This window comes from Cyprinodon tularosa, unplaced genomic scaffold (genome assembly GCF_016077235.1).
Source record: "Cyprinodon tularosa strain WSP-4 unplaced genomic scaffold, ASM1607723v1 ctg874, whole genome shotgun sequence".
In the NCBI taxonomy this organism is placed as follows: Eukaryota; Metazoa; Chordata; class Actinopteri; order Cyprinodontiformes; family Cyprinodontidae; genus Cyprinodon; species Cyprinodon tularosa.
In genome coordinates, this window is record NW_024039645.1 from 203543 (window position 1) to 219058 (window position 15516).

The 15516-nt window shown below is 42.7% G+C and overlaps 2 protein-coding genes and 1 long non-coding RNA gene across 3 annotated transcripts in view; 1 reads left to right on the plus strand and 2 right to left on the minus strand.

Moving 5' to 3' along the window:
• The window catches only part of ubn2a (ubinuclein 2a), a 36792-nt gene extending 31225 nt beyond the window's left edge, over nucleotides 1–5567 (minus strand). Inside the window, exons 1-3 of the mRNA XM_038273503.1 lie at nucleotides 4949–5567; nucleotides 3388–3495; nucleotides 1756–1857 (exon numbers count right to left, since the gene is read on the minus strand). Of these exons, the coding sequence (XP_038129431.1) occupies nucleotides 1756–1857; nucleotides 3388–3495; nucleotides 4949–5239 (501 nt within the window). The 5' untranslated portion in view covers nucleotides 5240–5567. The remainder of the gene's footprint in view (nucleotides 1–1755; nucleotides 1858–3387; nucleotides 3496–4948) is intronic.
• Nucleotides 4653–15415, plus strand: LOC119775514. Its single transcript, XR_005279662.1, has 2 exons — nucleotides 4653–5654; nucleotides 15043–15415. It is a non-coding gene; the product is annotated as an uncharacterized LOC119775514 (long non-coding RNA).
• The window catches only part of ttc26 (tetratricopeptide repeat domain 26), a 30578-nt gene continuing 22019 nt past the window's right edge, over nucleotides 6958–15516 (minus strand). Inside the window, exons 11-18 of the mRNA XM_038273502.1 lie at nucleotides 13395–13448; nucleotides 13233–13296; nucleotides 13069–13157; nucleotides 12869–12952; nucleotides 12721–12790; nucleotides 10090–10196; nucleotides 7328–7461; nucleotides 6958–7176 (exon numbers count right to left, since the gene is read on the minus strand). Coding sequence (XP_038129430.1) covers nucleotides 7062–7176; nucleotides 7328–7461; nucleotides 10090–10196; nucleotides 12721–12790; nucleotides 12869–12952; nucleotides 13069–13157; nucleotides 13233–13296; nucleotides 13395–13448 — 717 coding nt within the window. The 3' untranslated portion in view covers nucleotides 6958–7061. The remainder of the gene's footprint in view (nucleotides 7177–7327; nucleotides 7462–10089; nucleotides 10197–12720; nucleotides 12791–12868; nucleotides 12953–13068; nucleotides 13158–13232; nucleotides 13297–13394; nucleotides 13449–15516) is intronic.

The window sequence follows — 15516 nt, forward strand, 5'->3', positions numbered from 1 at the left end:
CCATGTTTGTGGGGAAGCAGCTAACACAGGTGTTGTATGAAAAGGATTGGAAGACTAAAAGCAAAGCTGTCGATTTACCGGTCGATCTACATTTCTACCCTCATCTATGGTCATGAGCTTTGGGTCATGACCGAAGGAATGAGATCCCGGATACAAGCGGCTGAAATGAGTTTTCTCCGTAGTGTGTCTGGGCTCTATAGGGTGAGGAGCTCAGTCATCCGGGGAGGACTCAGAGTAGAGCCGCTGCTCCTCCACATCGAGAGGAGCCAGTTGAGGTGGCTCGGGCATCTGATTAGGATGCCTCCTGGACGCCTCCCTGGTGAGGTGCTCCAGGCACGTCCCACCAGGAAGAGACCGGGGGGGAGAACCAGGACACGGTGGAGGGACTATGTTTCTCAGCTGGCCTGGGAGCGCCTTGGGATTCCCCCAGAGGAGCTGGACCAAGTGGCTGGGGAGAGGGACGTCTGGGCCTCCCTACTGAAACTGCTACCCCCCGCGACCCGACCCTGGTTAAGTGGAAGAGGATGGATGGATGGATGGATGGATGGATGGATGGATGGATGGATGGATGGATGGATGGATGGATGGATGGATGGATGGATGGATGGATGGATGGAATACAAGAGTCTTAGTGAAAATTAGAAGTACAGTTGAGCAGAGCTAGTTCTTTATTGTTATTTTTTATACACAGGGTGACATTTTGTGCTACATTAGCCCTGGCTAATGTTAGCCTCAGAGCGCCGCTGCTTATCACGGTCCTCTTAACATCAGAAATGTTTTTAAATTATGCATTAAATCAGTAAATGTTCCATATAGTGATGCTTAAAGTATAATATTCTCGCTTCAAATGATCTTAAAACGTACTTTTATAGAACAACAGCAACAGAAAAGAGAACTTTTAAGTTAATACTCTGAGCTCTGTGAGCGCTAACCTGGAAGCTGCTGCTGCTGCAGTGCATGCTGGGACAGCTGTCAGTCTGAGGAACGGACAAGTCTGCTCTGATGCATGCTGGGTAAAGAGGGAGGGGTGAGAACAACATCCGGGGACTTTTTCTGTTCTCTGTCTTCTTGCTCTTGTGAATTGGAACAGTGCTACGGCTGAGGCTGATGACTTTTCACGAGGACACGAGAACGCACAAGTACACAGATTGAGAAACATCCCAGGAGTGGAGGAATGGGACTGCCACAGGATGATGTAAGAAGGGACATGCTAAGCATAATACCTCCAGTACCAGAAACTTCAGGTTCCTTCCAACAAAACATTGCTACTCAACCAGAAATCCACTGTGCTTACAAACATGGCATCATAAAAAAGAAATGTAAATAATCTAAAATGTATTGCCAACAAGCAGCGTTTCCGACGACTTTTAAAAGAATATATGGCCTCTATGATGAACTACAGCACGTTATAAAGCTACAACGTGAACAGATGACATGTAATGAGGCTGAACAACTTTTCCACGTAGGTTAAATCCAATGAATCGCTTAATAATAAGATAGTTTATGTGCAAACTTAAAAATATGTTTATTTTTTCTATTGCTATTAAATAAATACAGCATTAGCTTCTAAAGCTAATACCAGAAAAGAAGTGCACGAAGTTGATCAAACTTCATTCACTGTTTGGTGTTTTAACCACACATTTAGAAACCTGACGTAATTATTAAAGTGCTCTTTGGTGCCCCCTGTTGGTCTGTTGGATCCTAAGCAGCGGTTTAACTTGCTTATGCCTCGGCCCGGTTCTGACGGGTACTTACGGCTTCAGAGTTGTCTATAAACGGGTCCGTCTCATCGTAACCGAACCCGATATCGATCAGATCCTGCATCCGATCCTTTCTCTTTTTCGTACCCGTGTTACCCTAGAAATGTAACATGGAACAGAAAAATGTATCAGAAAGTATACCGCTTTCTATTTGTACTAAAAAGAAAGTATTTTTCCTCACAGCTGATTCCATTTTTTCATCCTGTTTTATTATAGATCTGATTTTAATTCTTTTAAAGGGTATAATTATAGTAACGCCTGGATACTTAAGGGTTATTAAGCGATGATAATTCAGGGTTTATACATGAGTAACTCTAATTTAATGCTTTTTAATGCTCTTGTAACGCTCTTAGAAATTATTTTAATGCCATCAACAAGTACCCATGCCTCTCTCTTATGAGATTTTATATATATATATATATATATATATATATATATATATATATATATATATATATATATATAAATTCCTTGTTTTCCAGCCACTTGTGTTGAAATTAGCATTTTCCCCATACCCGAGCCTTTTCTCTGCCTCGAGCTTCTTTTCCGAACAAACGGGTTTACGATAAACCAGAAGCAGCTCTGCATAAATATATTCTGATATAATTTATCTGATGAAACAGTTTTTTATAAATGTGTTTTTTCTCTAAAAACATTTTAAATGCCACAATGATCACATTTAATGAATTTTGATGCCAATTAAGGCCTTAATTAAAAACAAAATAATAATTTAATGACTTTTAATGATTTTTAATGACCCACAGAAACCCTGTAATTGTGCCTTTGCTGTCAACAGTCTAGGAAAAAGTTATATATAGATAATCAACTAATTTAGTAATTGACTAATCATTAACTGGAGTATGGAGAATAAAATGTGTCTTTAGCTGACGGTGACCAACTTAGAGCAGTAATTATACCAACATTGTAAAAAAATATCTAAACATTTAGCAATTGAAAAAAGTATATAATCTGTCAATATTCCCTATCCGGAAATTTACAAGTGGAAAAGTTTCACCTGGTTTAATTTCATAAAAAGTCTTCTTAAAGTATCTTTGGCTATCAGATTATTAACAGATAAATCGGAAAAATAATCAATTTGCAAAATAATCATTAGTTGCAGCACTAATACGCATACATATATAAATAAAAAGTAATACAAAACAATAGCAGTAATTTTATTATAAAGCATTAAGCATAAACTGCTTTACATACTGAGGTCATTGCATCCAACCATCTGTTGCTAAGCAACAACTTCAGTGACGATTCAAAACAGTGATTTTTTTCCCCCTAAAAGTTACAAATTGAAAAAATAATTCAAACTTTTGAAAACACAGACAGCTTTTCTTATAATGTTTTAAAAAAAATTTTTAAATCTCTGTGTTTAACGTGTTCAGCCAAAACAAACATAATAACCTTAAAAGGCCTCTTTTGTGATCCAACAGAACCTTTATTTATACGTCAAGTGTATAGCCCACTTGACTGTAAAGGATTATTAAAGTGCATGCAGTTTTTAAATGCATTTAAATAAACCAATGACTGATTAGAGGCTGATGACACAAAAACCGCCTCTTATATTTATGAACTAATCGGTTCCATTCCTAATAAATCAATCATGTCAAAAACTCACATATTTATTTTCAAACTTTTTGGCCAGAGCTTCCACCTCCAGCCGCTCACGTTGCTCATCGTTGAAGAGACTGAGGGAGGAAGTCACACTCGGAAGATTGATTTTTTTCTGAAATTGAAAAATTGAAGAAAAAAAGTTAAAAACAAAATATGAAAGACAAGAAAGGTAATAACTCCTACAGAGCTAAACTAAAGCCGGGGGGGGGGGGGGGGGGGGGGGGGGGGGGGGGGGGGGGGGTTTACCGTTAGGCAATACTAAGCAGTCCAACTTCCTGGGGTCCCATAAAACTTTGTTTAAATGTACGGTTAATACAACTATTACTTCATTGTGCAAATTGATTATGTTTTTAATAAAAATCCTTTGGCTAAAATGCGTGTGTCTCTCAGCCCCCCCTTCAGTGTCCACCATATTGGATCAGTCCATTTGCTGCACATGTTCAGAAAGGTCCAAACAGACAGCAGCAAACCATTTGAAAACAAACCATGCAAAGAGCAGTGTTGCCAACTTAGCGCTTTAGTCGCTATATTTAGCCACTTTTCAGACCCCTCTAGCACTTTGATTTCTAAAAAGCTCCTAGCGCCAAATCTAGAGACTTTTTTCTGCTACTGGAGACTTTGGAGACAACATCTAAAAGCAACGAACTCTGCTCTCCAGAGCGAGTAGATTGGTAACCCCGCCTCCTGCTCTCCTCTATCTTGTCTGCTGTTATGATTCATGCAGCTATTATTTCATCCAAATGAAAAATGGGGAACAGATAAGCAGATCATGGCTTGTCTACAGTGAAAAGAAGGACTGGGTTATTTACTTTGGCCTTTTTGGAAACACAGGAAGGAGCAATCAGCTAAGTGAGCTTAGTGCTTGGAAAAAATCTTTCATTCCTTTAGAGACAGCATGAAAAGTCAGCTGAAATACGCATATTAGAGGACTCCTTTCTCTTCTACCACGACACACACGCAGAAGACCTGGTTTCTACGCATAAACCAGGCTTATGACTTCAAACACCACCTACCAAGCATGGTGGTATATGATATGGGGATCTCAATTCAGAGGGCCCTCTGCCTGTTTTTGCCTAGGGCCCCAAATTTCCCACATCCGCCCCTGACTACAGCTTAATGAGATGTTTCTAATTTAATAAGTTAACTTAGTTGTAACTTTCAGAGTTTTTTTACTAATAAAACTTTATCTAATAGATGTGTTTATAGTTAAGACGTGTTGCCCCCCCCCCCCCATCGCTGCTACAGGGCCACTGCATGTGGCTCCCTAGGCCCATCATGGCTGAGTGACTGGGCTGTTGCTGGGCAGGTCTGAGTCAAAGGACACAGGTAGCACCACCCTGCCACGCGCTGCTGGCTGTGGCGGAGGCAGGATGGGGCTGACCCCCGCAGGGCGCCGGTGAGGTAGAGCTGCGGGGCGGACAGCTGGTGTCTTTGTGTGGAGCTGCACTAATGGTCACTTTGAGCCACGCTATTCACCACCAGGTTCACCCCCATGACACGTCCGTATAAACACTTCCAAGAAGGGGGAATAAGTTTCCCACAGTCCGCTGAGAGCAGCAGCCCACCTGGAGGTTCTGGAGGAGTTCGCCGTAGTTAAACTCTGCGGAGGTCCGGTCGTCGGGCTCGGACAGGGACAGGTTGAGCCGAACGGTCGCCCTCTGCTCGGCGGCAGCCTGCTCCCTGTCGCCGTTAGTGGCGCTGCCTCCTGCCCCGCTGCCTGCCTCTGCCTCTCCGGCTCTGTCCAAGTTGAAATCGGCCTCCTCCTCCTCCTCCAGCCGGCGTTTCCTGGACTCCGCGGCCGTTCCGGCTGCGAAGGCCGACAGGGTGACAAACTGCACTTTTCTCGGTTCGGCCATTTGGATGAGCTCGCTCCGGACAGACAGCGACACCCCGACAAGAGCGACTTCGCGAAACTACTCCAAATCGGTGGTTGAAGAAGGTTCCGCGGAGCTCCGGCGGCGGCTGGGGGCCTAGACGGAGCGGAGAGCCTCCTCCGCAGCGGGCGGGCTGAACTCCAGGCGATGCGACGGTCGAGGGAAAGTTGTCTTTTCAGCAGCTGCTCTCATCCTCGGTTCGCTATGGGGCTGAGACATTCACAGGAGCCATCTTGGGTTTCGGGAGTAAATAAAATATCATCGGAGAGGCGTCGGTGCGCACGCGCGTACTCACACAAAACGGAACCATGTGCCACGGGGGAGCGCTTCACGGCCAATCAGAGCCCGCCGGACCGTAGGCCCCGCCCCCTTCACAACAGGCGATAATAACAACACTGTGAGCACTAATCTGACCTTTATAAAGTGTCTGCAGAAAGGACAGGCTGTGGATTTTAGGGTTTTAACACTTTATCCACACAATTCAAACCATAGAATCAATTGTTGATGTAAAACAAAGTCAGTTAAAAATCACTATTAAGGTAAAAACAAGTGTCATTAAATAAGGAGCTTGTTATATTGTAGTTGTCCTTCATCTGACATAAACATTTTGTTAAAAAGCTTATAGTGTTTCAGGTTATCCTGAGCAATCTATAGTTACGCTGCTATAGGCTGAGAGTGCTGGAGGACCTAGGTCCCGCTGCATCCTCGGCCTCGTCACCTAAGTTGGACTAGGAGATGTAAGGCTGTTTTGGGAAAAAAATATGATACTTTCAAGGAGGCCAATTGTAATTTAACAGGAAAAAAAAACTAATTCGATGAGACATGTGTGGTGGGTGGGGGCTGTGCATTGGTGAGGCTAAGCCTCATAGAAGACTGGTCCGCAATTAAGGTCCTGAGCCACAACACCTTGTGATTCAGGACCTTAATTGTTCCAATAGGGGAACTCAAGGGTAACCTGACTCCGCCAGATGGATTTGCTCCGCATATCCATCTGGAAACCTTCCGTTGAAGTAATTTTGGGAAGGAGCGAAAATACTGGTTAGCTGATTGGCCTATGTTGGTGATAGACGGGCCAAATAAACCAATCAGATCAATGAAGGATATGACGTACTAACAGAGCGACGACGAAGAGGAGCCAATTGATAGATCAAACTCTTGCAGAAACCAGTTGGGAGAAGAGCAAAAACATCTTTTCCTCTGAGAAAAGCCTCCAGAGCAGTGTTTTGCTCTTCTTTCAGTGAAGAAATACTCTGTAATTCCGATAAAACTTGCTCGATAGCCACGCTAACGCTAGTTTCATCGGCTGAAGCCGCCATGTTCTTTAGACTGAACTGTCGCGTTTCTCGTTGCGTCACACCTCAACCCGCCTCAAAGCCAACGCTGATTGGACGTTCGTTTGGTGAACGGCTCCAAATTTTCTTTAACGGAGAGTCTCCAGACTGATCTGCGAGTGAAACCTTGAAAGCTCGCGACATCAGGATGGTCTCACGAGGCTACTCCTTTGCTACCATTGGCTGAAAAATGCAAGAAGGATTTCGATTTTCCTTTTTAAATTATTTACCATCAATTTATTGTTTTATTTTTATTTATTTTTTTACCCATGGGCAATTGCTACGAGCTGGAAATCAGACCTGGGGCCTAACCACTGCTAGTGTCACCCCCCTCTGAAGACCTGGGTAGAAAAACTGCAGACAAGAAAATGCATTTAAAAATAGGCATATTTTATTGTAAATGTTAGGACATGACAGTTTAATTTGTTGTGGGGTAGATCCATTCCTGTGACACACTTAGCCGCCTCTCCGTCTCACGAGAGGAGCACTCTGTTGTCTTTGGCCCACTTTCTCAGGACTCGGATAATGTATTCAGCCTGAGGGTTTCCTGAATTTCGAAGGAGGGCCAAAACTTCTTTAAGCTTCTCCCTGAAGAACAAAACAGGATATGTAAGGAAACAAGATTACATCAAAAATGCATCGTTTGTTTCAGATGACATCACGCCCACACCGGCAAGAAAATAGAAGATGCTAAAGTCGTGCTCTAAATCACTGCAGAGGAGGAAGGGAAAAAGCGTACCTGGGCTCCTTGTTTGCCACGATGAGCTGAAACACACCGACACAAGCGCCTCTTTTACCCTCCCAGTAACAGGAGCCTGGGTCCAGCTTCTCCAGTGCATCAAATGCTTTGGCGGCATAGTAGAACTGGCCCATCTGAAACAACCCAATGTCACTATGAACCGGTGTTCTGTCAGACCAGCATACCCATAGTCCATACCTTTAGTTTTGTACGAAAAATAGACTTTAAACTGCCTCAACGAGCGTGTATCCAATTAGTCATGTACAAAAAAACGATTTAATTACTTACTTTTTGCTGTTTGTTGAAGCGTTTTGTTTTTTTGTACACAGCTAAAAGGATACACGCCCGTTGAGGTAGTTTAAACAACCTCCCTTAACAAAAGGGATTAAAGCGAATCTGATGTCTTGCGCATGCGTATTAGCTATGGGTATGCTGGTCTGACGGGGTATGGTCATCTGACAGAACACCAGCACAATATTTGTTTAAGAATATTTGGTAGAAAAATCAGTTCTTCTCAATTAACTTCAAATGAGAGCTTCTACAGCCCCTTGAAGTAAAAATAAGGCTCTTCTTTTCTATTCTAAATAACTAAGTACTTAACCAATTTCTTCTGTTTTGTCTCAGTCAAAAGTTACAGGTCATCAAATACAATAAAATATTAAGCAAATGTAAAAAGCATTTTTGTAATGATCTAATTCATTAAATACAACAAGCAAACAAGAATAACTGTCTCTGCACAATTTAAGAGTGACATCAATGAAACGTTTATTAACACCTAAATTAACTTAAAATGTCGAAACCTGTCGGCAAAATATGTTCGATTCTATTATCCTGGTACCTGCAGTCTGGATTACGTGCGTGAAAAACACCTTCCAGCCTCCGTGAACAGGAGCAGCAAACCTCTAAGAGGCGACCGGGCCAGAGGCTGCTGTTGAACGGGATTCCCAGTGACAGAACGCCGCCGTATGTGGGGGTCTGAGCTAGCCTGGGTGCCATTCCGAACTTAGTCCCGCCCACAACGTTTGAGGTCGGGAAGTTCGGTCTGGCATTGCTCAACAGTAGCGCGAGTATGCTCGCACAATATCTGGCGGGCCAATCAAATTGTCAGGGCGGGCTTTATACGATGATGGACAGATGATCAACAGTAACGCAATCAACCACGTGACCAAAGCGCGCTTGGGTGACAACAATGGCTGCCGCTGGAGAGTTGAGCTGTGTAGATTCTGCTATTAAGTCTGTTCTAGAAGATATCGACAGCAAATTAATTTTAAAAGAGGAACAGAGAAACGCGATCAAGGCTCATCTTCTTATTCTAGGTGTGCAACTGCACGCTTTGATTTTTGTTGACAACAACTATGTATCGCTTAACATACGTCACGCACTCCGTTGCTCTTATTGGTTGTAGGTCTATCCAATTGAGTGCAGAGGCATTTTTTTTCCTGGTTCGTTCGAAACTTCTTTCGTATCAGACTCATATTCTGACTAGAATTGAGTAGGACTACGTCAGGCTAGGTCTGAGCGGCTCCCACAGAGAAATCATATTTGAAGGCAGAAGAAGCCATGCTTTTCTGTGTTGGTACGGTACAAATGTAAGAGGGCAGTAATCCAAGAAGGGCTTTGTAAATAAAAGTGTACAAATGACACTGACTTTCATAGAGAGGGAAGGCCAACCCACCTGAGAGTACAGGCCAATGTGATGTATCATAGGGAAGCGGCTGTTCCGACCGTTGCATTTACAAATTCTCCCGAGTGGTGCAAGACTTTACACGAGTAAATAAAGTGAATGTGATTGGTTGATTATCAAGGGGGCGGGATTGTTGTGGCGGAAGGTTCACAAGCAACTTTGGTTGTGGCCGGTTTGTTGGAATCATCTTGCTAACCAGTTAGCAACTTAGTGCTAGTAGGTTCCCAAAAAGAAATTCCATTGGGACCAAGTAGCACTAAATTGGTGACTTAGAAACGACGCTGTCAAGGAACGCTATGGACAGCGGAAACATGCAAGAGGAGGAGAGTTTAGTGTCGGAGGTCGTGGATGAGTCTCCTCTGTCATCCATTTTTTATTTAGAGGAGGAAAGCGGGGACAAAGATGTTGTGGAAGAGGACGCCAGGGCGGCAGAAGCTTGGTTTGGTGTAGAAGGCTTCCAGCCGTACATGTTTGAGCCCTTGCCTTGCCTCGCAACGCTGCCAGTTCTGTTAGCTCTACGCCTGCCGAAGACACAGACGTCCATCCCCGTGAACACTGGGACGCAACTCAATGGGAAAGGAAAGGATTCTGATTTCAACCGTTGCGTAAATTAGCTGCGACAGATGCATCAAAATGCAATGACCGAAAAAATTAGATTGACAGATGACCGTTGATATATGATTGGCTGAATTTAGGTGTTCAGGCTGACGTAGAACTAACTGGCCTGCAGAAGATAATGAAAAAACAAACAAAAAAAAGAGTCAAAGCAAAGCTGCTAATAAATTAGGGCAAAAATATGGTTTCAATAGTATGTGGGTGTTTGTTTTAACAATGAACCAAGAGCTAAAACAGGACTTTTATTTACTGTCTGAATGCAAGTTTTTCATAGCTATATTATTTGAGATGCTGTGATTCTAAACTCAGTTTAGCAATATTTGCTTTGTAAGCTGCCTGGAATTGCTTTGTTTTTTGCCATCACCTGAAATAGTGATCTAACGTGTAGTGAAAACAAAGTTCTCATCAAAGACAAAAATAAAAACCAAAAAAAAACCAACAGAAGGACAGAGGAGGAGGATACCTTATAGCAGTCGTTGGCGATCAGCTGCAGCACACTGAAGGAATCTGAGGAGGTGCCCATTTTCAGATAAAGCTCCCAGGCAAGCTGGCCCTTCTGGTTCATTATGTCTGACAGAAAGAAGATCAATGAGTTCAACAATCCGTTGCTCACAGGCAGCCGCAGCTTATAAAGATTCTAATTTGGGAAATATTGGAGGCCATAAGCAGCTTTTAGTGTTGCAAAGAGGAAGAGAAGGGCGTCGGGGGAAGATGTCGGTTCCCGCCGCTTAGTGTAACCCCAGCAGCTCGAACTGAATGCAGGCCTGAGGCTAGAAATCTGGCAGCGATGTTAGTTTCAGATCCAAACCACAGTGAACCAGCATAAAGGAGCTCTCAGTAGGTCTTCCCCATTCAGCAGAGGTATCAGAGAATTTATTTTAAGCATCACTTTATGGTTTTAGCAGAAAATGGGCCAAACTGTTTGACTGATAATGGAGTTTGAACAAAAAGAAAGGTAAAGATTGTAATTTAAAGTAAATAACCAATTACCGTAAGAGATGGATCAAATGTTTTATTATTTGCTGACAATTAAAATTGGCTCCAACGTTGGATGGAGAAACCCTATGATCAGTAATTTGTTCTGAAATAGATTTTGTTCCGAACTTTAACTAGACCAGGAATCGGCTCTTTGAATCCTCTATAAGGCAACTTCCCGTTTTTGATCACCTGCATACCCCCCCACCGTCCCTCAGTGACGTCTAGAAGCACAAGATCTATATCCTGCCATTCAGCAAATATCCTGCTACATGGCTGTACATCTTGTTTTGGCATTTGACCAATTAGATGAGCCCTGGAATGATAGATTACCTACTGGAAATTAAGTTGGGAAAAAGTTAACAAGTCAAGAAAAAAAAGGTAAAAAGCTAATTGAAAAGTTAAAAAGTTAATAAGCCTCGTTAACAATTATATTGTGGTTTATAAACTAAAAAATGTAAGTGCCAGTATCAGCATTAATGCCTCTAAGGTTATGTTGGACCCAAAAAATGTGTTTCTTTCTCATTTTTTTCATTAATTTCTTCTAGAAGCACTTTAGTTATATTTCTTAATATATTCCGGCAAGTTGGTGTTTCTTTGTATTACATTGACATTAATTTTTGCCATCAAAATATCCATATTTTTTTAATCTTACAAAGGTAATAAAGTCTTGTCCTGGATTCCAATAACACTTTTGGCTGGGAATTTGGATGTTCAAAGTATTTCACTGATTGTCCTATAAAGGGTCAAAGGAAAAGCCCGGTCACATTCAGAATACAAACTTCTGAAAGTCCTTTAAATATGAAATGATTCCATCCTGTTCAATAAATGATCAGCGTTTTTTAATTCAGAGTAATTTTCATGTGAATGTGCTTTACTGGAGGTATCCATGTTTGTCAAAGAACACTACTGCCACCTACTGGTTAGTGACATTGTCACGGTGCGGTATCGGCTGTTGATCAAGTCCCAGTGCTGTATCTGGTGTTTGTCACAACGCGCTATTATCCAAGTCATCTTGAAAACATTCTTCTTCCAAATGTTGGCTACATATTACGGGTTTTTTCTCTGGCCAGAAGTTCGATGGCAAATCCTCCCTCTTCAAGTTGGCGATCCAACGACCAACCCGTCCGTGGAGGATCAGGAATCAGAAAGGTGGAATAACTCTTTTTTCCACTTTTCCCCGATGTATTCCAGCATCCAGCTGCCATGCACGTGGGCATTGTCAGTTTCACTATAGCTCTGGTGAATTTCAATGGTGAAGTCCTCTGGAAATCTTCAATAATTGTTGTTGATTGCAGATGTGTCTAGTAGTTCCCATTGATTTAGCTTGGAAAGCGGGGAGAATGGCGCTAGGCTTACCGCACCGTGACGTCACTGCTGGAAGATGGCAGGAGGGAGGGGTTACTATATTTGAGCAAAAATGGCCGCTCTCGCACTCAGTGATCGAGACAAACAATATTATTTCAATTTTTTTTACTGATTGATGCTAAATGAATTAAATCACTGCAAATGTATTATTTTTACGTATAAATAATGATCCATTGATTATTCCTTGATGACCAGACTTTTCCTTTAAGGGCAGCTGTCGACAATGGGATTTATTTAGGGGTATCTGAGAAGGGGGCCTATTTCTAATGCGCACTTTTATCTGGTTTGGTCTGCCGGCTTCTGTAGCGTCGTGAACGCGCAGTCGCGCGCTTTCAGGAAATCCTATACACTACTGTTTATGCTCTAAAAACATTTTAAATGACTTCGTTTCGAGTAAATTCTGGACGCTACCCACTCAGGACACTTGGAATACATTGGACGACCAGTATGGAGGAATATTGACACGTTTTTTGTGGACTTTTATGGACCTTTCTGCCTCGGGCGCCATAGACCTCCATTATTTGAATGTCAGCAGACAGCAAGAAGCCTCCCAGATCTCCAGATGCATTTGAGATATCAAAAAAGTACTCCAGAGTGTTGTTCAGCATGGGGGTGAGTAGAAAATGAAGGCTAATCATGTTTTGGGTGTACTATTCCTTTAAACTCTTGTTAGTGTAGCATAAAAACCTAATTAAATACACAGAGTTTCATAGTTATAGTGTCCCACCGCCAATAGTGCTTCTATACTCACAGCACCGAGCCAGCCAGCTAAGGTACACATAGTCATTCTTGATATTTTCATCTTGAATGAGCAGGAAACACTGAAAGGGAACAAACAAATAAGAACTAAATGTGCAGCAACATCCATCGGCATCAGCAGAGGGCTTCAACCCAAGTACCTCCTCTGCCTCTTTGTACTGTCCCTGCGCTACTGTGGCTTGGGCGTAGTTGAAGTTGAACGTATCGTCGTTATAAAAGTAACTCTGGAAAACAGAAAAGCTCGTAGAACCACAAAAAAACAACAACACTCAGATGAATGGATGCACTTTCAGCACCACCAATTGGTTTCTATTGCTGCAGCACAAGATATTTGACTAACCTTGACAGAGTTGAGATAGACGAGAGCATCCTCAAACTGTCTCAGGAGAAAAAAGCAGGAGGCCATGCACTGTCTGCCAGGGATAGTATCTGCAAAAAAAGAAGATCTGCTCGCATGGGTCCAGCTTTTAGAAATAATACTGCAGACCATTTGATCTGGCTTACCGCACTCGCTAGCTGAGCCGCCCACCAACTGGAAAAACTGCTGGGCCACTTTCAGGTGATCCCTCTGCAAGACACAAGCGCAGGAACTTACAGCTTCGCGTGCAAAGCGGTGGAATACGTGAACCGGTGTGTTCATGCCTGGAAATGACCGGGAATACTGACCGATCCGATTTTTTGTCCCACGGCAGCATTCACCACTCCTTTCAAAATATATACCTGCAACAAGAAGGATTCGTCAACAATTCTTTCTTAAGAAAGAAAAAAAAAACACTTTGAATATTTTGACTTTGTTGTTGATTTTCTTTTCATCCCCACAAAATCTTAATTACACATATAGATTCAAATATCTTCATACTCCCTCAAACGTCCAGTTGTCCATAAGGTTGAGGCTTTTAAAAGAACCTTTATGTTAAGTCTGCTCAGTGATGGAAATTAACAAAGTACATGTACTTGATTACATACTTAGATACTTAAGTATCTTTATTAAATGGCCAAGCTCCATCTTATATCAGAGATCTGATTGTTCCTTATGTTCCTAACAGAGCACTTCGCTCTCAATCTGCAGGTTTACTAGTGGTTCCTAGAATTTCTAAAAGTAGAATGGGAGGCAGATCTTTTAGTTATCAGGCTCCTCTCCTGTGGAACCAACTACCAGTTTTAGTCCGTGAGGCAGACACCCTGTCTACTTTTAAGGCTAGGCTTAAAACTTTCCTTTTTGATAAAGCTTATAGTTAGAGTGGCTCAGGTTATCCTGATCTATCTCTATAGTTATGCTGCTATAGGCTTAGACTGCTGGAGGACATAGGGAGCCCCCTCTGCTTCATTCTATCTCTATTCTCCCACTCTGCAGAATCTGTTAGTTCAATCTCTAACGTTCTGCTTTCTCTGCTTTTTCTCATATTAGCTTCATCTGGTCTGTTCCTGTTTGGCTGTGACTCCATCCTGGAGAGAAATATCAGCTGTGCTGCTGCCATCAACACCTTTGTTTCTAGATGTTGGAGCTTGGCCTGTTTTCCAGTGTAGTCCTGTTTCTCTGACTGTGACTAACTGGATGTGTTCTCTTCATCCTCTGAAATGGGAGCTGGCTCGGAGCTCGTCTGCCTGGCTGTGTGTTTCCTGGACGGGGCCGCCTTTTACAGTTGCCTTTTGTATCTATGCTTCTTTTTCTATGTCTGCTTCTGTCTCCTTGAACCCCAGTGGGCCTCATCAGATGGCCGCTCACACTGAGCCTGGTTCTGCTGGAGGTTTCTTCCTGGTCAAAGGGAGTTTTTCCTCTCCACTGTCCAGTGTAAATCAGAGAAAGATCAAATATAAATTCAGAATGTAAAGGCACAAAACAGGACCAGCTGCAAATAACCAGAGGAGGACAGTTTCTGGCAGCCGTTCAGATCTGACAGATAACAGGAAGGACGTAATTTCAGAAACACTTTATGGCATTCATCAACCGATTAAACATTAGATTTATAATTATTCAGAAGGATTCATTGGTTTGTTGTTTCCTATTGTTAGAGTTTCTGTTTGTGGGAGATGTTTCGTGTTTTCTTTTAATGTCTCCATCCACCCACTAAATGGTGCCCTTTTTTCCCCTGTTGGCCTGGAGGGCCTTTTCCTGGTTACCACCCACACCTGCGTCCCGTTTGGTCATTACCAGAGGAGTATTTGAGCAGTTGACTGTCACCACCTCGACACCAGAGTGTTTGCCAATATTGGGTACTCCAGCCTCTCTGAGATTAGCTGAGTCTAACCTTTGTGTTTTCGTCTCTCTGAGTCCTAAGATCTAACCCTTTGTCTCCTTTGTGGTCTCCGGCAGGAGAATTTCCTGATCGACCAGATAAGCCTGGTCCTTCAAGCCTTGGAAGGAATCTATGCGTCTCTCTGAGACTAAGGAAAACATCCACCACTTCAGTTTGCAGTCCACTTAAGGAAAACTCGTTGACAGTCCGCTCCGCTGCTCCTCTGGACCTCTACAAGTCTGCCTGTCCGCCGTTCTTCTGGTTCAACCTGTGAGTCCTTCCTGGCTATGTTTTATCAACCTGTAAATCCCAAGGACCTTGAACTCATCACTCTGATCTCCCTTTAAAGTTTCCGGTTCCGGTTCACCTGATCGCTGGATATTCCCCAAGCCTAGAATCCTTGGTTTATGTCCCTCTCAGTGCCATTATCTCAATAAACTGTTAAGCTTTTCCCCTGCCTCTGAGTTGTATCTGCATGTGGGCAAATATTTGAAACCCATCATGACACATATGAGAGGAGAAAAATAATTTAAAAAAAGGAAAAGTGCCAT